Source organism: Microcaecilia unicolor, chromosome 13 (genome assembly GCF_901765095.1).
Source record: "Microcaecilia unicolor chromosome 13, aMicUni1.1, whole genome shotgun sequence".
Classification (NCBI taxonomy): Eukaryota; Metazoa; Chordata; class Amphibia; order Gymnophiona; family Siphonopidae; genus Microcaecilia; species Microcaecilia unicolor.
The window spans coordinates 61,082,257-61,105,431 of record NC_044043.1 but is presented as its reverse complement, the minus strand read 5'-3'; the positions used below and the strand labels follow the sequence as shown (position 1 = coordinate 61,105,431).

The 23,175-nt window shown below is 47.1% G+C and overlaps 1 protein-coding gene and 1 long non-coding RNA gene across 2 annotated transcripts; one reads left to right on the top strand and one right to left on the bottom strand.

Moving 5' to 3' along the window:
- Positions 1-7,602: 7,602 nt before the first annotated feature.
- On the top strand, positions 7,603-21,128 carry OVCA2 (OVCA2 serine hydrolase domain containing). Its single transcript, XM_030185943.1, has 2 exons — positions 7,603-7,970; positions 20,285-21,128. The coding sequence occupies exons 1-2, from the start codon at positions 7,802-7,804 to the stop codon at positions 20,779-20,781; spliced, it is 666 nt and encodes a 221-aa protein (XP_030041803.1). The 5' UTR covers positions 7,603-7,801; the 3' UTR covers positions 20,782-21,128.
- LOC115456699 lies at positions 20,853-22,585 on the bottom strand. The gene is made up of 2 exons (XR_003939909.1): positions 21,122-22,585; positions 20,853-21,084 (listed from the first exon to the last, which is right to left on the bottom strand). It is a non-coding gene; the product is annotated as an uncharacterized LOC115456699 (long non-coding RNA).
- Between the last annotated feature and the right edge of the window lie 590 nt (positions 22,586-23,175).

Below are 23,175 nucleotides of genomic sequence, written 5' to 3'. Positions count from 1 at the left end.
TACTCTTCTCTCTTCCCCCTCCAAGCTACACCTTTGGTGCATACATATACCCTTCTTCCTCCCCAGTCTCTGGTCCAGCACTGTCAGAAGCATAAGAAAAGGAGAACAGCTGTACTTTAGGCCACAGCTTCCTCTTCTGGTTTATTATTGACCTTGTGCTAATGTCAACATTAATGCATGACCTTTAATAGAAAAAAAAATGAAAATCGACCATTTTACAACTGTGGTAAAAATGACCTTAGCACATGGGAAAAAGCCACACAAGGGCTCATTAAGACCACTTTTTATAGCACCTTAGTAAACTAAACTGCTTCTGTTAACTGCATTAGGGGCATTCTTTGTTAAACTGTGGAATGGTTTTGCAGTTAACATGCATTAATTGCTAAAATTAATGCCTAGTAACTGCAAAACCTCTGCATTAAGGGGGTAATACCAGGACAGTCCCAAGCTAGAAATGTAAATTTTTGGGGTCTGTCGTCTCAGAGACTTGACCTCAAGTACCAAGTCCTAGTCTGTCCTGGCTTCAACAAGCTGCATTCTCCATAGACAAGCAGGATGAGTCAGCCACACACTGGTGATGTCATCCAACGAACCGAAAAATGGATTATGCTCTCCCAGAGCTCAAAGGAAAGCCTTTGGAAGGCTCCATCTCAGCATGCGATACTTGCCCACTATATAAGTACCTGTGTCCCCCCCCCCCCCCCCCTTCCCCTCCAGTTTATTTCATCTGCCCAGCTTGACGACGGATTTATCTGCTCTTCCTTCTACATAAATGAACATGACTGACCCTGCACAAAAAGACCCCAGCGCAGCCAAACCGTGGTTCAAAAAGTGCCCAAGCTGAAGGAGGAAGATAAGCACAGCAGACGCACACAAGGTATGTGTCCGATGCCTGGGTATGGCTCACCTCACGCTTGCCTTCCCCCTTTACCGGCGGTACCAAGACCTCTCACAGGAGCATCTCCCCACTGCCATCCTCCTCTGAAGACTAACCCTCTGACCAGGAGAGCAATGCCCTCATCCTGGCCCGCTTGACCTCAGACGGGGAGGATCTAAACTCCACAACACCCCAGGACTTGTCAGGTATCCTCACAGACCCAGCTCCCCCAACACCTCAACAGACCTCCCCTCTAGAGGATTTAATCTATTCAAAGTTCCTTCAAAACGTATCAACCACCCTTGCACTCGCTGTAACTGAGACGCCAGACCAGCACAATGAGACACTGGGCATTCTCAAATACTTGGACACACCAAAATCCGTGATGGCGATGCCAGTCCACAAGCTTCTTTTGGACTGCCGTGAGAAAATTGAGCAGGGACCATTTTTGGGGTCTGTCGTCTCAGAGACTTGACCTCAAGTACCAAGTCCTAGTCTGTCCTGGCTTCAACAAGCTGCAGCTCCCTCATCAATCCATCATTGTGGAATCAGCCCTAAAAAAAGTTAGGAGCTCCAAAACCCATGCCAACAACCCTCCGGGAAAGGAACTGAACCCTGGACACCACTGGGAAGAAAAGTATACCATGAGGCCATGCTGAAAGCCAAAATTGATGACCACCTCTTCCAACTTATCCTCTATGATGACACTCTCGGGAAGAAAACTGAGGAGATCCTGTCCTCCCTTCCACTGGACAGCAAAACCCTCATCTCTCCCATCCTCTGCAACATGGAAGAATGTGGAAAATACATGATCAGAGTGACCTTCGAGACCTCCGCCCGAACAGCCGGAGTCACCATAGCAGCAAGACACATAGCATGGCTGAGGGCCTCAGGACTTCGCAAGGATACACATGAGCGCCTCACTGACGCTCCTTACTCAGGGGAGAATCTGTTCGGGGACAAAGTCTAAGAGACAGTTAACACCATGAAAAACCACTGCGCCACTTTGCAAACTCCCTACACTGATAGTCTTGTATGGCCTACCATGAAGACAATAAACCAGCCATTACCATCACAACGCTCCCTCAAAGTGGCAACCCCACCGCTACAAACCTCAAGCTTACAGCATGGCCTACCAACAGACGCAACGTCCAAGGGAGCAAAAGCACCAAAAACTGAACCCCACCACAACCTCTAAGGCAGGCCCCAGTTTTTCTTTTCTTTTTTTTCTTCCCAGTTTTTGACTCCAGACCAGCAGAATCCCCACCAGTGAGGGGCCACCTCTCTCTCTCTTCACCGAATCCTGGAAACAGATAACGACAGTGGGTTCTCAGCATCATACAACACGGGTACCAGATTAGATTCCACTCCCTCCTGCTACCCAGGCCTCAGAGCCTCTGACCCATCTCATTCGCAAGGAGATCCAGACCCTCCTCCAAGCAGCAGCCATCAAGCCTGTTCCTTTACTCTTGCTACTTCCTCATCCCCATAAAGACAGGGGGATTCAGACCCATCCTGGACCTCCGACAACAACAAATGCATCCTGAGGGAAAAGTTCCAAATGCACTCATTAGGAACAATCCTCCCACTGATCTGTAAAAATGATTGGCTAGCCTCCCTGGACCTCCAGAATGCGTATACTCATATTCTAAAATACAAATCCCACAAACAAATTCTGTTTCATTGTCCTAGGCCAATACTACCAATATAGAGTCCTCCCATTCAGACTCTCCTCTGCACCAAGGGTCTTCACCAAGTGCGTGGCAGTAGCAGCAGCCGCCCAACTTCGCCAAGGATGGGATATGTGTATTCCCCTACCTCGACAACTGGCTACTTGTTTGATCCTCATCCCTGGAGATGACCACAGTCAACACCACAGTAGCTGCTCTCATGACACTCGGCTTCCTAATCAACAAACAAAATCCACCTACAACCGACACAATTCCTGGAGTTCATCGGACTCCAAATCTGAAAAAAACACAGCATGGCCTTCCTACCCTCCCCAACAGGACAGGTGATCACACCTTGCACAGCCTTCGCAGCCATCGACCCTCCTGCCTCCTAGGACACTTAGCAGCATCAATTCACATTGTACCCCTAACTAAGCTACACATACCACCACTCCAGTGCTACCTCCGCAGAAGATGGAACCAGCACAACCAACCGCTATTCTATCAACTCAAAATCAACCAATCCACCCACAAGGCTCTCAAGTGGTGGCGGAATCATCACAACATCTACCAAGGCAAACCTCTCCAACAACCTCAACACCAGCTTAAAGTCACCACAAATGCCTCCAAGCTCGGGTGGGGAGCCCACCGCCTCCCCCTCCAAAACACCACATCAACCTACTGGAGCTCAGAGCCATCAGGAATGCGCTTTGAGCCTTTGCTCCCTGGATCTCCAACAAATCCATCCTGATCCAAATAGACATCAACAAAGAGGATGGCTCAGGCTCCCTCCTCCTGTGCTGAGAAGCATGCATGATCTAGATGTTCATCCTCTCCAAACACTGTCTCCTTCAAGCCACCTACCTGCCAGGACTCCACAACACACTGGCGGACAGCCTCAGTCGGAAGCTAGACCCCCACGAATGTTCCCTTCACCTGGATGTCACACAACAGCTGTTCCGCAGGTGGGGCACACCATTAATGCATCTCTTCACCAGCGAAGCCAATGCAAAGTGCACACTATTATGCTCCAAACAGCCTTCATGGTTCAGACTGAGCCATAATGCCTTTGCGACCCACTAGGGACACCAGCTGCTTTAGGCATATCCCCCCACACTACTCATCCATAAAACGCTGCAGAAGATCATCCAGAACAAGGCCACCATCATCCTCATTACACCCTATTGACCCAGACAAACGTGGTTTCCCTTCCTGTAATGCCTGGCAAGATAACTGCCGGTACGCCCACCAAACCTCGTCACCCAGGGCCATGCTACACCCCATCCTGAGGACCCTGGCCCTATCAGCGTGGATGTTGAAAGGCTAACCCTGGCCCCATTCCACATCTCCCCAGAAGTCACAGATGCCTTACTAGCAGCCAGATGGTCCTCTACCAGAAAATCCTATGGGTTCAAGTAGAAAAGATTTGAGACCTGGGGTACCACCGCACAGATAAACCCCTTCTCATACCCCATCCCAGCTGTTCTACAGTACCTACTTAACCTATCAGATACAGACCTCAAGACAGCCTCAATCAGAGTCCAGTGAGTGCCATATCCATCTTCCAAGACAAACTGGACAGACGACCACTGGCCTCCCACCACTTGGTGACCAGGATCATGAAAGGGCTTGCAAATCTTCACCTTCCTATATGGCACCCACCCCCACTTTGGGACCTCAACATCATCCTTGGTCACCTCATGCTCCATCCCTTTGAACCACTAGAAACTAAGAACACCAAGTTCCTCACCTGGAAAACTATCGTCCTCATCACTTTAACATCAACAAGCATCAGAACCCACACCAAAACGTCTACCCAAGGTGGTCTTGTAAGGCATGTTAGAGGTACTTATATATCAGAGAATATTACCAGATAGCAATCCTCTGTACTCGTGTCTAGGGGGTGTACCTCTTATAGCCCAAATAACATGCTAGCTGTGTGAGGAAATGAACACTTGCCACAGATGGAATATATATTATTTATTATGTAAAGAAAAAAAAAATATATATATAGTTCTGAAGCAAAGTGCCAAGCAAAATACAAAAATAACTTGCTATAAAATTAGATTATCACCAAAATAGATTACCCTCTGATTATCCTAATAATCCTTATAAGAACGTATTACACGTCTTATGCCAAACGCAGTGATCAGCTGAATACACAGATCAGAAGTCCTGACGTAAACCTATCCGTCTCAGACAAAAATTAAAGACTAATTATCCCCGACTATAGGTAATAAATCCTGATATCTCACCTTGCCGTCTGTCATAGACTCCCAATGGTTGAGAAGCGGATTTTTACTCAGAGTCTCTAGCTGACAATCTCAGTGAGCCTCCCAGTCCAGGAATAAGCCCAAGAGTTGAAATCTGGATGCAAATGGTAAAGTCTTAGATAAGGCCTGATGTTGAAGCTGAGCAGGTCTTGTCAGCTGGTGACAAGGCACGCAGTTCATTGGTGTTAGGAAAATCAGTCTCTGGCTCTTCTTCTTGTTCTCCTTTCCAAACTAGTGTTCTCTCCTCTTACTAACTTTCCCTTTGGTCCAAACCTTTGGTATCCAAGCGTCAGATGATATCTGTGGACCAATCACAGACGAGGACATAATGTCCAGCCAGATTCATAGTCATGAAGAAGCCTTTGTTATAGCCATGAAGCGGTTATCAATGGCATGCAAACTCCTTGTCTGATTCCATTCTTTCAGAGCCATGGGTTTTTCTCTCCTCTGAGCTTCCCAGGGAGATAACGGGGCCAGTTTGCAACAACGAATATGTCCTTGGATGTAATAATCTTGCAATGCTCAGCAGTACTTTTCCTTTGCAAGAAAGTTGGATGCTAATAGTTACAGATGTATTCAGGCCACAGGCCATAGAATCCATATTGTTATAAGAATGGTTCAGGCTTGTATAGGCCAAGACCAGCAAAGGTGAGATCTCAGGTAAATACCCCTACAGTCTCCACATTCCACATCAACCACTTCTACCCAGGACCACATACCAGCCAAAAAAACCCAGCTCTTCCATACCCTGGATGGCATCTGCACCTTGCACATCTATCTCCATAGCACTCTGCCCTGGCGGAAGGCCTCTGAGCTCTTTGTCTCCTTTGACACCAACAGAACAGGCACTCTGGTTGGCAAGGGTATTCTCTCTTCCTGGATATCTGACTGCATCGCCTTCTGCTATGAGGAAGTGGACCTAAATCTTCCTAACAAAGCTTCAACACACCAGCTACAGGTCATGGCCACCACACTAGCCAACCTTCACCCACCCTCCGTGGATGCTATCTGCAGAGTGGCAAACTAGTCCTCCATACACACCTTCATGCGACACTACTGCATGGACCGTCCTCTACAAACTACGAACGAGTTTGGCCTAACGGTCCTCCAGGCAGCCACTACACCAAAGGAGCCTATGAGATCAAAGGTCACTGAACCTGGGAACGCCCCTTGATCCTTGCTACCTTCTACCATCAAACAGCAAGGACAACACCCAGTTAAAGGTTTTTTTCCCCTTGCCAAGCACATGATGATTTTACCCTCTGTTCACGACACAGGCACGTTTCCCGCATTGCCATGTTGCTACAGTTCCCCTTGGTTTACACTCCTTTGCAAGATAGGATATAGTCTAGTTTGCCACATAGGTATTGTTCTGTTTTTGACCAAAAAAAAAATGCACATTCTCCTTGCCAGGTTGCCAACGTACTAGTTGTTAGTTACTCAACCATCCTTGTTTTTTCATTGTTCGGCCCACCAAGTAGGCCTTAATAAAGTTCAGGAAAAACCAGGACTTGATACCTCTTTAATACCTTCTCTGTCCCTGCAGCCTCATTCTATCTCAGTGGGATAGTGGGTTCTCAAAAATATACAGCCTCATCTCACCCCTCAGCAATCTGTGACTGATTCATCCTAATGTCCATGGAGAAAGCGAAGTTACTTACCTGTAAAGGGAGTTCTCCTGGACAGCAGGATGTCAGCCCTACAGACAGACAGACCCACCCTCCCTCCGAATGAATGCTTTTAAATCCTAACCATTACTCACTTGCCCTGTCCTTATCCTTACCTATTTATTCCCTTACCCTTATTTGCAGGGCCGTGCCGATGCGGTAAGCGGGGTAAGCGCCGCAGGGGGACGCTATCCTCTGTGGGGCGCCACCGCTGCGTGCTTACCCTGCCCGCCCTCTTCTCCCCCCCCAAGATCCCGTTCCTTTTTTTTTTCTTTTAAATTTACCTTCCTCCGGCAGCGCAGCGTCAGTGAAGGAGGCGGCGCTCCCAGTCCCGACGTCTCTAGCCTTCCCTTGTTCGCTGCTCACTGCCCCGCCTTCTTCTGACGCTACGTCAAGAAGGCGGGGCAGTGAGCAGCGAACAAGGGAAGGCTAGAGACGTCGGGACTGGGAGCGCCGCCTCCTTCAATGACGCTGCGCTGCCGGAGGAAGGTAAATTTAAAAGAAAAAAAAAAGGAACGGGATCTTGGGGGAGAGAAGAGGGCGGGCAGTCCCTACATGGGAGCGGGAGGGCAGGGGAGAGAGGGGAATCGCTGCCTTGGAGCCAGGCAGGTGGGGGGGTGGGGGCGCCGCCAACTGGTAGTCTGCAGGGAGGCGCCAGAGACCCTTGGCACGGCCCTGCTTATTTGTTCTGTCTGTTTACCTGTCTTATCTAGATTGTAAGCTCTTTGAGCAGGGACTGTCTTTTGTGTATGGTGTACAGCGCTGCGTATGCCTTGTAGCGCTATAGAAATGATAAATAGTAGTAGTAAATAGTAGTAGTAGTAGTCCGGGGCGGGCCCAAGTTGGGGACACGCAGGGACTTATATAGTGCGCAAGTAACACATGCTCCTGCACAGATGGAGCTTTCCAAAGGCTTTCATCAGAGCTCCATAATCGGTTTCCGGGACTGTCAGATGACGTCACCAGAGCGTGGGCTGACTTACTGCTGTCCACGGAAAACCAATTGTTACCTCCCTTAGATTCTTTAATAATGAAAGCGCTATTTAAAGTGGTTGTTGGCATGGATCTGTAATAGTGTTGTCATTTCTTTGCTTTTCTTGCACAGAAAGCCGTATGGCTTTACATTTCCTAGCCAAATGAGTATAGCCCAATTGGACAAGAACAAGATAAGAAGACTAAAAACTACAAGAGAAGAGGAGCGCCCTTAGCGTCCCGCATGCGCACTGCAATCGGCAGTGACCTTGTGACCTCCTTCTTCCGGGGCACGCACACTGTTGACCAAACGATCACTACCAAGGATTGCTTGCTTTTTTCATGGCTGTTCGGCCAGCGCCTTTGCGTGTGCTCGGTCTCCATGGATACCGCCAGAACGAGCGCGTGTTCCGGGAGCGGACGGGAGCTCTACGGAAGCTGCTGCGGGGCCGGATGGAACTGGTGTGTGTGAGCGGCCCCCTGCGGGTACGGGCCAGGGAAGCACCCACAGGTATGAGGCCAGAGGAAGGGCACTCTGATGCCGTGGCAGCTAGTACAGCGAGTTCTCATTGGGGGCTGGCGTTATGCCACTCAAACCAGCCTTTTAGCTTTCTATAAACAGGCCTGCTCTGCCTTTCTACCTGTGGGCGTCGGGCTTACGGCTCGGCATAGGAACAAACTTTACAAAATGACTAGGGGTGCTAAACCCAACGGAAATTCTGCCAGGACACTGTCAAGAAATTTGTTTCAAAATGATGGGTGCTCAAGCACCCACAGAGCTAGCTCCAACGATGCTCGGTACTCGGGAGAGACCACCACAGTGAGGGGACCAGTAGGTGCTCTATAAGTTCCTACGTGGTGGCTAGAGTGCCCCATTTGGCATCGAAGGGGCACCAGATGTCTCCCATGTCTCTTGAGACGCTCCGTGGCTGGAGAATGTGCGGAAGGAGGAGATGATGGGAAAGGCAGAGTCTGTTGTAGCTCCAGTTTAGCGTATTATGAATTTGGATTCTTGGCATGGCAGTTTGTACGTTCGTAGCCACTATTCCAGGAGAATGAATTACTGAGATATTCCCAGCCCCACCAGTGTTGGCCTTGAAAAGCAAATTCCCAATACAATCTCAAAAGGAAGAGAATGGCACACCCCTGCAATATGCCTAGCAGCAAACTATGCCAAAACAAATCTCAAAGGATCCTACAGTCACTCACATGGGAAAAACATTCAGCATAAGGGGGATCCTTTACATGCTGATCCTCAAATGTGGTATATCATTCAATGCAGAAAGTGTGAAGAAGGGTGCTATATAGGAGAAACAAGCCAGATGCTAAAGACAAGACTCAATTTACATAGGTACGATATTATTCCAGTGCCACCTCTGTGGGACGGCACTTTACAAAACCAGAACACGGCATCAGTGATCTTATGGTAACAATACTAAATTTTAAGGCGATCTAGGAACGTAAGATCTTTGAAATCAAAACAAGATGTTTTGACATCCACCAGACAGTACTTAACAAAGAGCTGGGTTTCCTAGCCCATTATAAGCCATAAAATTCTACTGCTTTGTCACCCTCTTAAAAACCATCTATCTCTTCCAGACTCTCATCCATCCAGCTTTCACTGTTTCTCACCTTACTTACCCCTCTCTCATCCTGTGAGACTGTCATTGGAATGCTTTTGTATTTAATATATTCTGATATTTGTCAACATTTGCCTATTTCCAGTCTGAAGAAGGATTACCTTCAAAAGCTAATCAAAAGATGTATTATTTTATTTATTTTTTAAACACATTTATATCCCACATTTTTCCACCAATTGCAGGCTCTGTGGCTTACAACAAATCTGTAGGAGAGGCTACAGAGCATGAAGTACAATTATACAGTACATTATTATTGTATTTTATTTTCTCTGTTTTGATTTATTTCTAGTTATTACATAAGTATGGCCATACTGGGACAGACCAAAGATCCATCAAGCCCAGCATCCTGTTTCCAGCAGTGACCAATCCAGGTCACAAGTATCTGGCAAGATCCCAAAACAGTACAATACATTTTATGCTGCTTATTCATCCATCTCCTTTATCATTTTCTTCTCCCTTCTCTATATCTTTTCTAATTCCACTATATCTTTTTTTGAGATGCGGTGACCAGAATTGAACACAGTATTCGAGGTGTGGTCGCACCATGGAGCGATACAAAGACATTATAACGTCCTCATTTTTGTTTTCCATTCTTTTCCTAATAATACCTAATATTCTATTCGCGTTCTTAGCATCCGCCACACACCGAGCAGAGGGTTTCAACATATCAACGATGACGCCTAGATCCCTTTCCTGGTCGGTGACTCCTAAAGTGGAACTTTATATTACATAAATATAATTCAGGTTCCTTTTCCCCACATGTATCACTTTGCACTTGCTCACATTAAACATCATCTGCCATTTAGATGCCCAGTCTCGTAAGGTCCTCTTGTAATTTTTCACAATCCTCTTGCGATTTAACAACTTTGAATAACTTTGTGTCATCGGCAAATTTAATTACCTCACTAGTTACTCCCATCTCTAGATCATTTATAAATATGTTAAAAAGCAGCGGTCCCAGCATAAACCCCAGGGGATCCCTACTATCTATCCTTCTCCATTGAGAATACTAACCGTTTAACCCTACTCTAACTTTTAACCAGTTTTTAATCCGCAGTAGGACACTACCTCCTATCCCATGACTTTCCAATTTCCTCTGGAGTCTTTCATGAGGTTCTTTGTCAAATGCCTTTTGAAAATCCAGATACACTATCAACTGGCTCACTTTTTCCTCATGTTTGTTCACCCCTTCAAAGAAATGTAATAGATTGGTGAGGCAAGATTTCCCTTCACTAAATCCATGTTGGCTTTGTCTCATTAATCCATGCTTTTGAATATGTTCAGTAATTTTGTTCTTTATAATAGTCTCTACCATTTTGCCCGGCACTGACATCAGACTCACGAGTCTATAATTCCTCTGATCACCTCTGGAACCTTTTTTAAAAATCAGCATTACATTGGCCACCCTCCAATCTTCCGGAACCACGCTTGATTTTAAAGATAAATTACATATTACTAACAATAGTTGTGCAAGTTAATTTTTCAATTCTATCAGTACTTGGGGATGAATACCATCTGGTCCAGGAGATTTGCTACTCTTTAATTTGTCAATCTGCACTCCAGGTTTATAGAGATTTCATTCAGTTTCTGTGACTCGTCAGCTTTGAATATGATTTCTAGCACCGGTATCTCTCCCAAATCTTCCTTGGTGAAGACCGAAGCAAAGAGTATATTTAATCTCTCTATGGCTTTGTCTTCCCTGATTGCCCCTCCTACACCTCAGTCATGTAGCGGGAAAACCGATTCTTTTGCCGGCATTTTGCTATTAATACCTAAAAAAAATTTTTTACTGTGTGTGTTTGTCTCCAGTGCAATCTTTTTTTCAAAGTCTCTCATTGCCTTCCTTATTAGCGCTTTGCATTTGACTTGCCATTCCTTATGCTATTTCTTATTATTTTTAGTCAGGTCTTCCATTTTCTGAAGGATTTTCTTTTAGCTAATATCTTCCTTTACCTCATTTTTTAACCATGCCGGCTGTCATGAGGTTTTTAATACACAGAATATATTTGACCTGGGCTTCCAGGATGGTATTTCTGAACAACATCCAAGCCAGATGTAAACTATTTTTTTTTTTTTTACCGTTCTTCTCATTTTATCATAGTCCCCTTTTAGAAAGTTAAATGCTAGCGTATTGGATTTCCTGTGCATACTTACTCTAAAGCCGATATCGAATCTGATCATATGATCACTGTTATCAAGTGGCCCCAGCACCGTTACCTCCTGCACCAGATCATGCGCTCCACTAAGGACTAGGTCTAGAATTTTTCCTTCTCTTGCTGGATCCTGTACCAGCTGCTCCATAAACCATTCCTTCCATATCATCAAGCTGATCAATCCATAGACTGGTGGGTTGTGTCCATCTACCAGCAGGTGGAGATAGAGAGCAAACTTTTGCCTCCCTATATGTGGTCATGTGCTGCCGGAAACTCCTCAGTATGTTCTCTATCTCAGCAGGTGGTGGTCACACACAGCAGCAGCTCTGGCTAGGCCTCCAAGCCTAATTTTTAGGTTTTGTTGAGTGCCTGGGGTTGAGGGCTCTTTTGAGCAAGTGCAAACCTGGTGGTGCCAGGTCCCTCCTTTTCTCCCCCCTCCCGCTGGCTCCGTTAAAAAAAAAAAAAATTTTTGAACGTCCTTAAAGGCGTTTATTTCGACGTTTATTTAAGCGTCTATTGCAGCTACTCACTGGGACACCAGGTCGTTACAACTCGGAGCGGACAGCAGGTAATTTTTACCTTTTTATAGCGGGCAGGGGGTTCCCCGATTCTTCTCCTCGTGGCATATGGCGTCGGAGGGCGAGGGCGCAAAGGGTCGCTCCCCGGGTCGCTTGAGCGCTTCTAGAGGGGATGCGGGGGTCTTAAAGCCTGATTCGCCCTTGTTGGGTGACAGTTTCGTGACCGATGAATGTCCCGGTCCTTCCTCCGGCGTGGCGGTTTTTCCCGCCATAAACGCCCATCCCCCGCTCCTCGCCTCCGCCATCTTGGCCGGCCACGCGGCTCGGACGGCTTCTTCTTGGGCCGCCCTTGAGGTTGGAGACATTAATGCCATGAACGCCCTTAATTTGGGCGACGGCACAGAAGCGGCTAAAGTTAAGAGCCGTTCTTCCCGCGCGGCTCCTTCGCGGAGTTTCGCGCCGGACGCCATTTTGGATGCGCAGCATGTCTCTCCCCCGCTATTGCGAGCGCCGGTTGAGGGTGCGTCTAGGGCTGTTGCCCAGGCTGCGGAAGTGCACAGTCTGGGGGGTTTCTCCCCCGAGTTTGTTTTGCTGCTGCATCAGGCCTTCCTCATGCACAACGCTGCCCCTGCTCCCTCGTCTGGTAAAGAGGTTGAGGTTCCCAGAGGTAAACGCCCTCGGGTTGATTCCCAGGCCTTGGAGGAATTTGTCTCCTCCGATGTAGATGAGGGCAGCGTGTCTGAGGTCTCCCAACGGTCCTTTGCGGATTCCTTGGAGGAGACGGATCCCCGCTCGGATGGAGCGGATGACCCCTCTGCAGCGCGGCTTTTTAGCCCAGAGGATTTGCCCAACCTGTTGTTACAGGCCATGGACACTTTGAAGATTTCCTCTCCGGAGGACGTCTCTCCCTCAGCCCCTGTTGGCTCGGCCATTATGCTGGGGACGAAGCGCCCGCCTAGAACCTTCCACGTGCATGATGCCATGCACACCTTAATTTTGGCTCAATGGGATGTACCAGAAGCGAGCCTTAAAGTGGCTAGGGCTATGTCCCGCCTCTATCCTTTGGCTGTGAGTGAACGTGAGGCCTATCTGTGGCCTACCGTGGATTCTTTAATCACTGCGGTGACTAAGAAAACGGCGTTGCCGGTGGAAGGTGGCACGGCCCTAAAGGACGCCCAAGACAGAAGATTGGAGGCGGCCTTAAGGTCGTCCTTTGAGGCGGCTGCTTTAAGTTTGCAGGCCTCAGTTTGCGGCTCCTATGTGGCCAGGGCGTGCCTGACTATGGTGCAGCGGGCTTCCCCCTCGGATCATTCCTTGAGGGCTGATTGGCCGGCCCTGGAATCGGGCTTAGCCTATTTGGCAGACTTGCTGTATGATGTCTTGAGGGCCTCAGCGAAAGGCATGGCTCAGACAATCTCTGCGCGGCGGTGGCTTTGGCTGAAACATTGGTCTGCTGACCACGCCTCTAAATCCCGCCTGGCTAGGTTGCCTTTTAGAGGCAAGGTGCTCTTTGGGGTCGAGCTGGACAAAATCGTGACCGATCTCGGCACGTCTAAGGGCAAGAAATTATCAGAGGTCAGGGCTCGGGCTAGTACTCGTCCCGGTACCTCCAGAGGACGGTTGCAGGAAGCCCGTCGGTACCGCCCGGGCAAGTCGGGTTCCTCTGCCCCCTCTTCCTTCAAGAGGAATTTCTCCCCCAAGCAACATTCCTTTCGCAGAGACCGCCGTCCCGGAGGTGCTCCCTCCGGTCCTCCCCCAGGGTCTCGTACCCAATGACGGGGTCTTGGTCCACGCCCCAGTGCAGATTGGAGGACGGCTGTCCTCGTTTCTGGGCGAGTGGACCACAATAACTTCAGACGCGTGGGTGCTGGAAGTCATCAGAGACGGTTACAAACTAGAGTTCTGCCGACCCTTAAAGACGGGTTTGTACTCTCTCCCTGCAAGTCTCCGGTCAAAGCTGTGGCAGTGCAGCAGACCTTGGACAATCTGATCCGCCTGGGCGCGGTCGTTCCGGTGCCAGAAAGTCAGCTTGGCAAGGGACGTTACTCCATTTACTTTGTGGTACCAAAGAAAGGAGGTTCTGTCCGGCCTATCCTCGACCTCAAAGGGGTCAATCGGGCCTTGAAAGTGCGGCACTTTCGCATGGAGACTCTCCGCTCTGTTATAGCGGCAGTGAAGGCAGGAGAGTTCCTGGCATCCTTGGACGTCAAGGAAGCGTACCTGCATATTCCCATCTGGCCTCCTCATCAACGCTTTCTGCGTTTTGCAGTCCTGGGACGACACTTCCAGTTCAGAGCCCTCCCTTTCGGGTTGGCTACTGCTCCGCGGACCTTTTCCAAAGTAATGGTGGTCATCGCGGCCTTCCTACGAAAGGAAGGGGTACAAGTCCATACTTATCTGGACGACTGGTTGATCCGAGCCCCCTCTTATGCAGAGTGCGGCAAAGCTGTGGACCGGGTAGTTGCTCTTTTGAGCTCCCTGGGATGGATCATCAACTGGGAGAAGAGCCAGCTGCGCCCGACTCAGTCCCTGGAGTACCTGGGAGTTCGATTCGACACCCAAGTGGGCAGAGTGTTCCTGCCAGACAATCGGATTGTCAAACTTCAGGCTCAGGTGGACCAGTTCCTAGTAGCCTCTCCCCTTCGGGCTTGGGACTATGTGCAGCTGTTGGGCTCTATGACGGCCACGATGGAAGTTGTGCCCTGGGCCAGGGCTCATATGAGACCACTTCAACACTCTTTGCTGCAGCGCTGGACTCCGATGTCGGAGGATTATGCTGTGCGCCTTCCCTTGGACCCAGCAAGGCGCTGAGCTGGTGGATGCAGACAGACAAGTTGTCTGCGGGAATGCCTCTGGTGACCCCAGAGTGGATTGTCGTCACGACGGACGCCTCGTTGTCGGGCTGGGGAGCCCACTGCTTGGGAAGGACAGCGCAGGGGCTCTGGTCTCCTGCAGAGGCAAAGTGGTCTATCAACCTCCTGGAACTCAGAGCCATTCGGTTGGCGCTTTTGGAGTTCATCCCGGTACTGGTGTTGAAGCCTGTACGGGTCCTGTCGGACAATGCCACGGCTGTGGCCTATGTCAACCGCCAGGGAGGTACCAAGAGCGCCCCTCTAGCCAAGGAGGCTATGAATCTTTGCCAGTGGGCGGAAGCGAACCTGGTGCAGCTTTCAGCGGCCCACATTGCCGGAGTCATGAATGTCAAGGCGGACTTTCTCAGTCGCCATACCTTGGAGCCCGGAGAGTGGCAGCTATCTGCTCAGGCGTTCTTGGACATCACGAAGCGCTGGGGCCAGCCGAGCCTAGATCTGATGGCGTCATCGGCCAATTGCCAAGTGCCGCGCTTTTTCAGCAGAGGACGGGACCCTCGATCCCTGGGAGTAGATGTTCTTCTCCAACAGTGGCCGACACAAGAGCTCCTCTATGTGTTCCCGCCCTGGCCCATGTTGGGCAGGGTGCTAGACCGGGTGGCAAAGCATCCCGGCAGGGTAATCCTGGTGGGTCCGGATTGGCCCAGGCGTCCCTGGTATGCGGACTTGATCAGGCTCTCAGTCGACGATCCTCTGCGGCTGCCAGTGGAGCAGGGCCTGTTACATCAGGGTCCCGTGGTGATGGAGGATCCCTCCCTCTTTGGTCTTACGGCCTGGCTATTGAGCGGCAGCGTCTGAGGAAGAAGGGCTTCTCAGACAAGGTCATCGCCACTATGCTGAGAGCGAGGAAGCGCTCTACTTCTACTGCTTACGCCAGGGTTTGGCATATCTTTGCAGCGTGGTGTGAAGCAGGCTCACTTTCTCCCTTCACTGCTCCAATTTCTTCAGTGTTGGCGTTCCTGCAAGAAGGTCTGGAGAAAGGCCTGTCGCTCAGTTCCCTTAAAGTCCAGGTAGCGGCTCTGGCTTGCTTCAGGGGCCGCCTGAAGGGTGCTTCCCTGGCTTCGCAGCCAGATGTGGTGCGCTTTCTCAAGGGAGTTAATCACCTGCGCCCTCCTCTGCACTCAGTGGTGCCTGCGTGGAATCTCAACCTGGTACTAAGAGCATTGCAGAAGCCGCCTTTTGAACCCTTGTCGAGGGCATCTCTGAAAGACCTGACGTTGAAAGCAGTCTTTTTGGTGGCTATCACTTCAGCCAGAAGAGTTTCCGAGCTCCAGGCGCTCTCATGTCGAGAGCCTTTTCTGCAGTTCACTGAGGCAGGAGTGACTATTTGCACAGTGCCTTCCTTCCTGCCCAAGATTGTTTCTCGCTTCCATGTGAATCAGCAGCTCTGTCTCCCTTCCTTTCGTAGGGAGGACTACCCAGAGGAGTACTCTGCTCTTAAATATCTGGATGTGAGACGAGTCATCATCAGATACTTGGAAGTGACCAATGATTTCCGGAAATCGGATCATCTGTTTGTCCTGTTTGCAGGTCCTCGTAAGGGTCTGCAGGCTGCTAAGCCTACAGTGGCAAGATGGGTCAAGGAAGCCATTGCAGCGGCTTATGTGGCCGCGGGGAAGGTGCCGCCTATCCAGCTGAAGGCTCACTCCACGAGAGCTCAGGCGGCCTCGATGGCAGAGGCCGGATCCGTCTCCTTGGAAGAAATATGCAAGGCGGCAACTTGGGCTTCGGCTCATACATTCTCCAAGCATTACCGTTTGACTGTGGCTGCACGGGCGGAGGCCCGGTTTGGAGCTTCAGTGTTGAGGTCAGGGATTTCAATGTCCCGCCCTGGGTGAGTACTGCTTCGGTACATCCCACCAGTCTATGGATTGATCAGCTTGATGATATGGAAGGTAAAATTATGTATAATCATACCTGATAATTTTCTTTCCATTAATCATAGCTGATCAATCCATAGCCCCTCCCAGATATCTGTACTGTTTTTATTCTGGTTGCATTTCAGGTTCAGGTTTAGTCTTCAGTTACTTCAGAAAGACTTCGTGTTCAAGTTTTTTCACTTGGATTCTTCAAGAGTTAAGACGAGTTTGTGTTACAGTGAGCTGCTGCATTCCTCTCCCCTCCGTTTTACGGGGCTGGATTGAGACTTAAAATTCTGCCGGCACTCCCTCCCGCTTCGTGCGGCTGTAGGGCAGCTTTGTACCCCTCCCGCTTCGACGGTGTTAGGGTCAGTCAGCTCCTCCCGCGGTTGCGGTTGCAGGATAAGCCAGATCCCCCCGCATCGGCGGGTGTGGTGTCCCTCCCCCGCTCCGCGGGGATGAGCTGGACGGATTCCCCTCCCCCACTTGTGTGGGGATGAGCTGGGTTAATTCCCCTCCCCCGTTTCGGCGGTGGTGAGCTGGGCAGAGTGTCCCTTCGTGGGTGTAATTCTCTAAGTGCTGAGTCCTGCGGATGGAGCTTTGATATCGACATACTGAGGAGTTTCCGGCAGCACATGACCACATATAGGGAGGCAAAAGTTTGCTCTCTATCTCCACCTGCTGGTAGATGGACACAACCCACCAGTCTATGGATTGATCAGCTATGATTAATGGAAAGAAAATTATCAGGTATGATTATACATAATTTTACCTTGATTTTTTCCAAGGAATTTTACCTCCCTTACATTTGTAGCCAAATCAATAAAGATATCGGTTAAAATAATTTCATAAAATAGAGAGAAATACCAGTATAATAAATTTAGGCCAATAACCAAGACGTTTCTAAGATTTAGAAACTGTTCAGTAGTGTTCTGGACTTGTGACAGGCTACAATAAATCTACACTGGTGGCATTAAGAGCAGAGCAATCTACGGAGTCATTGAGCAGGCACTGCCCAGAGGCACAAGCTGACTCTTAAGATAGAGAAATAATGTTTCCCACCCTTCTGAGCCTAGACCACAGGGGAGATGTGGCACTCAGCTGGCCCGGGAAAAGCCACTTGGTTAATCAGTTGACTTCATGGAGCTAAACATAGCTGCTATGTCAAACTTATGTTTGCTTTTATTAAAATACAGACTACTGTCCTACCTGGTCTTGCCCCCAAGCTTCCAACTATAGGCCCATTGGAAATATCCCTTTTTAACTAAACTTTGAAATTTGTTGTGGGTGCTCAGTTATCTGATTATATTGAAAGATCCAACTTCATAGATCTCAACATGGGTTCCAACCGATCCACAGCACTGAAACTCTGCTGTTATCTTTGACCTCTACGGTTAAACAAGTTCTGTTTCGGGATTTCAAAATTCCGCATTTTTAGGTATAACTTGTCTGGAATGTTTTTACGTTTGGGGAGCGTGCCAGGTGCCCTTGACCTGGATTGGCCACTGTCGGTGACAGGATGCTGGGCTAGATGGACCTTTGGTCTTTCCCAGTATGGCACTACTTATGTACTGCCACCTTTGACACAGTTAATCACGAAATACTATTAACTTTACTGTCAGGCTGTGGATTGATGGACTCTGTGTTCTTGTGGTTTAAATAATTTTTAAGTTCAACAAAATATAGAAAACCTCTCTTATACTAAATAGTCACAATGAGTGCAACAAATCGAAATAACTCTATGCAGAAAACTTTTTTTTAATTTTTTTTTTTTTGTGTGTGCTCAGATTAGTACATTACATCACCCCGGGACTTCAGACCCTTTTCTGTTGTGTAATTCACAGCCATTGCCATCATTGCACAGGTCTAGGCTCCCTATCCTGCATGTTTGTTTTAAATTGTGCACTCAACGTCAGGATTGATGCAATTATTAAAGGAGCTTTTGGCTGTTGTGATGACAATTATCTTGTTCTTTTGTTGTTGTTGTTTTTCTTGAATGCTATGGCTACTATAACGGGTCCCTTCAGTCCCAACAAAATCTGTACTTGTGCAACTTATGCTGTCTTTACTTCAGACACTCCTGATACTCCCATCATGTCGTCTACGAATGATTTAGCACCGGGTTCCCCATGAACGTGCTTAGTATCCTGTTTCCAACAGTGGCCAATCCAGGTCATAAGTATCTGGCAAGATCCCAAAAGAGTAAAACAGATTTTATGCTGCTTATCCTAGAAATAAGCTGTGGATTTTCCCCGTCCATCTTAATAATGGCTTATGGATTTAGGAAATTAGCCAAACCTTTTCTAAACCATATAGGCAAGCCTTGAGGTACACCACAACTGGGAACCCAAGATGAAGACACTATTTCTGACATTTTTACTTGGTAAGATCAATTTGACAGGAAGCCCTTGAACCATCTAAGGACTATTCCACCTATCCCAAGGTAATCCAACATCTTAACAATGTGTTATAATCTACTAGATCAAAGGCACTTGACATGTCAAACTGCATCAGAAGAACTCAATTTCCCCTAGCTATTTCCTCCCTCATATCTAATATTAATGTCCCCATAACTGTTTGTGCTAAATCCCCAGTTAAAAAAAAAAACTGTGAGGCGCAGGATATCTATTCCCTGTGTTGCTGCCTTAATATTCATGAAGATTTATTCTGATCTTTAATATCTAACCCAGGTCACAAGTATCTGGCAAGATTCCAAAAGAGTAAACGAAATTGGTGTGCTCTACATACTGTGTGTCCTATTTTATACCTATGGGCCACATGGCACTTAGCACATGCTAAGCTTTAGTAGAAGGATTGCTAAATTTTCAGATACTGCCTTGTACTGTGCTTGGAGTTAACACAGAAGCACTTGGCGTGGGACCACTTACTGCCTCCTAAACCAGAGGTGCTAACTGCAAAAGGGATTGATACATGTTATTTGCAGTGTGCTAATTGCAAAATGCGTTCCACGCCATTTTCCACCCATGCCCCCTAACATGGTAAAAATAATGCAGAGACCCTTAATGTGGTTGAGGTAGCAGTTACCACACGGTAAAAGTAAAAGGGCACCTTTATTTAGGCCAGTGAACAGTAGCACATCAGCAGTTAATACATAGGTATTGCTGTGCATCAAATACAAAAATGTGATGGATTTCACTTCATTTTATTGTAATCTACCCTGAACTATTTGGTAGCAGCAGACTACAAATGATTAAATAAAAGACAAGTCCCTAGTCTACTGCTGTTCAGTTTTGTTGTTGTCATCATTACGTTTCTGGCCCTATGACAGAATACAATATTTTACTTTTTTTACTTGCTGTTTCTCCCAAAAATAAACTTGATTTTTTTTTTCTGGGAAGTCTACTACTATCTTTATATTGTGTGAAGGAGGAAATGCATTTTTATTTCTTTACACTCTTTTATTCAAGAAACGTTTTTGTAATAGCAACTATACATGTGTTTCCAATATAATACATAGTGAGTCAAAATAAAATAAATGTTAATACAAAACAGCCACTACAAAAGGCAATTCTAGGATTCTGGTAATGTTTTCTGTTCTGATTCTGTTGTGTTTCTGGCCTAGTCTTTCTTTCTTTTCTTTTTTTTTTTTTTTTCTCCTCTTCTAGATGTGCTTGTGACAGGCTTTTAATAGTGGCTATCTTTCTACTGGGACTCTGTTCTTCTGCACCAGAGTAGTGCAGTAATAGACTAGAACACTTTCCCAACAACTGGTAACATTGGGTCTAACATATTAGACTCTAATCTGGTTTATTTTCTGTCTACAGAAGAGTTGGACCCACAGCCAGAGGAACCCCGGGGTTGGTGGTTTTCAAATTCTCAGCTGCAGACCTTTGATGCTTTGGAAGAGACAGACTCCTCCCAGGGGCTAGAAGACACCCTGGCACTACTTGACAGAGTCTTTGCTGAGCAAGGTCCTTTTGATGGTGTGCTGGGGTTTAGCCAGGGTGCTGCTCTGGGGGCCATTCTCTGTGCACTGAAAAGTCAAGAAGACCACCGGTTTCCTTTCCACTTTGCAATCCTGGTTGCTGGATTCAAGAGCCGGTCAGCAGAACACCAGGGTTATTACCAGGACACAATCAAAGTCCCCACACTTCATGTCTTTGGGGAAATGGACCGTGTGATCCCAGGACCCATGAGCCAGGAGTTGTTATCCTGTTTCAGAGAGCCTGTTGTTCTCACTCATCAGGGTGGACATTTCTTGCCAGCCTCTGCTTCCCAGAAAAATACCTACTGCACATTCTTAGACAAGTTTTTGAAATAAGTTTGTTTTATCATTTGAAAACATAAAGTATTATGCAGTGTCTTTGCTCTACTGCAATTAAACTTGTATTAATAAAAATTAGAAGATAATCTGCTACCAGTCAATTTGTGCAGGATACAGAAAATGGGAATCAAGATGGGTACAAATGTCACTATCTCCTGATAACCACAGAGTGTTGCAGTGACCAGGTGTCCTGATCTACAGCATAGCACTGGGGAACGAAAGGGCTGTACCCACTAAATTGTTCCATCCTCACACAAAACATTTACAGCAATTGGAGAATTGGAAGAATACATACAGCAACTGGGGAACCAAAAAGGTACATGTGGCATCACAGCACCTGGGGCACAAAAAGGATACATGTGCCAGAACCTGCAGGGCATCACAGCAACCAGCGAATCTGACATATACACAGAGTGGTACAACAACCCAGTAACCAGAGCGGTCTGATTTCCCTGTACTGGGAAACATGCCTGCATGGCACATATTGGTGGGAGTTGGGGCTGTTTAGTGTATTGCTTGTGCCATAGTCTGTGTGTCACAGGCCTGACATGGTTTATTGAGTGCTCAGGAAGCAAAGATTGCCTAACTTTCACAGTGCTATTTGTTAGATGTTGAATGAATATAAATAATTACTTCCAGACCTTGAGATTTGACTGCAGTGACTTTCCAGAACTGGATGAGCAGTTGGTGGAACATTCACAGCTGAATGGAATTTCCCTTCTGGCTTTCCTGTTGCTGTTTGATTATAGTCTTATGTCTCCTTTTCTTCTCTCCCTTTACTGCTTTCCTCCCTCTTGCGTGTACACACTTTGCTGGTTGAGAACTGACAGTATTGATACATGTGTGTTTGTTTATTCCAATGTTTATCTGCTCTATCTTTGCAATTCAAGGCAGAGTACACAGTTACATACGGTTTATCAGTAAGAATAAAAATAAGTAAAATCAATACATCATTCATACCATCAAAGCATAATAACAGAATTCATTTACACATAATTAAACCAGCATTGTAACATCTAAACAGTTTCTTCAGGCAGGCAATTATACTATTACTACTTGATTGTGAAAGTTTATAACATTAGTTCATGAATTTTATCATGTGATAATGTTATAGGCTTCCTGAAATAAGATCTTTAGTACACACTTAAATTCTTTCAAATTCTGTAATGCTTGAATATTATCCTCTTTTATATATTAAAAAAAGGGTATATGATCTCTCTTGTTTTGCAGTTCCTATTATTGCTTTTAACACTTGGATGTGTAAGTGCCACAAATGTACCATAGTGTGTGCACTGTGATACAAGTGATTGTAGATTTGTGTAGGTTACTCTTCCATGTTAATAGAGCACTGTTACCTCTGCTGCTGGAGAGGGAAAGATGAGAGCGCACAGTGAGAGGTGTCCCAGTAGAGAATGGTTTTTGGCACACAAGCCTTTTAAATAAACATGAAGCATAGTTTGGTATTCTAGCTGAAACACTGCAGGCCTGAGTCACTCTGCTGCCTCCTTTGTTTTTGTGGGGGTTTCTCTAGGGAAGTCCTTACTGGGCTGATCCCCAGAAGCATGCCACAGAGTCATGGATCAGTAGGGAAAAACATGTGGCAAAGAGACACACCCAAATGCTAAAAGCAACAATATGAACTGCAAAACAAGAGAAATCATATGTCCTTTTTCTTTTTTTTTTTTTTTAACATCAGTTCTCTCTGGCACCCTGAGCATTTATTTGCAGCACCATTTTATATTTAGGGCTTCTGTTCATAAGTGTATAAATTGTTACTTGATGTGTTTATTTTCCATCTAAATACGGGTTCTATGAGGATACAAAAAAAAAAAATTTGGTGTTTTCATGCCACAGCTACTATTGCTTGGTACCTTTTCTGGTGCAAATCAATTATCTACATTTGTGGCACTTAGGAATCATTAGCACAGACAAAGGTCTAAAACCAATATGGATGATCCAAGTGAGGCCCAGGGGAAGTGGTGTTTTAATGGGGATATTTCAGTTAAACTAAGGCTGCCAACTGGATCCAGATTTGCAGGACAGGGTTGATCCAGTCCTGGGTTTACCCTGTTGCATGCAGGGACTTGTAGTTCTGATTTTCCCATTGCATTCCCCTATGAAAAGCAAGACTATAAGTCCCAATATGCACTGAGGTAAACCCAGGACTGGATCAACCCTGTGCTGCGAATCTTAATCCAGTTGGCAGCCTTATGTTAACCCTAATAACAGCTCTATTTCTGTTCCTTTCCCTCCCCTTCCAGCAGTGTTGCCAGGTGCGCGGTTTTCCGTGACCCGCCACGGGAAATTTTTGCCCGTGGCGGGTTGCGTTTTTTTGGGCTTGTTTTGGGTCTTTTGGGCGGTTTTTTAAGCGGTTTTTTCGGCCGTGGGGGG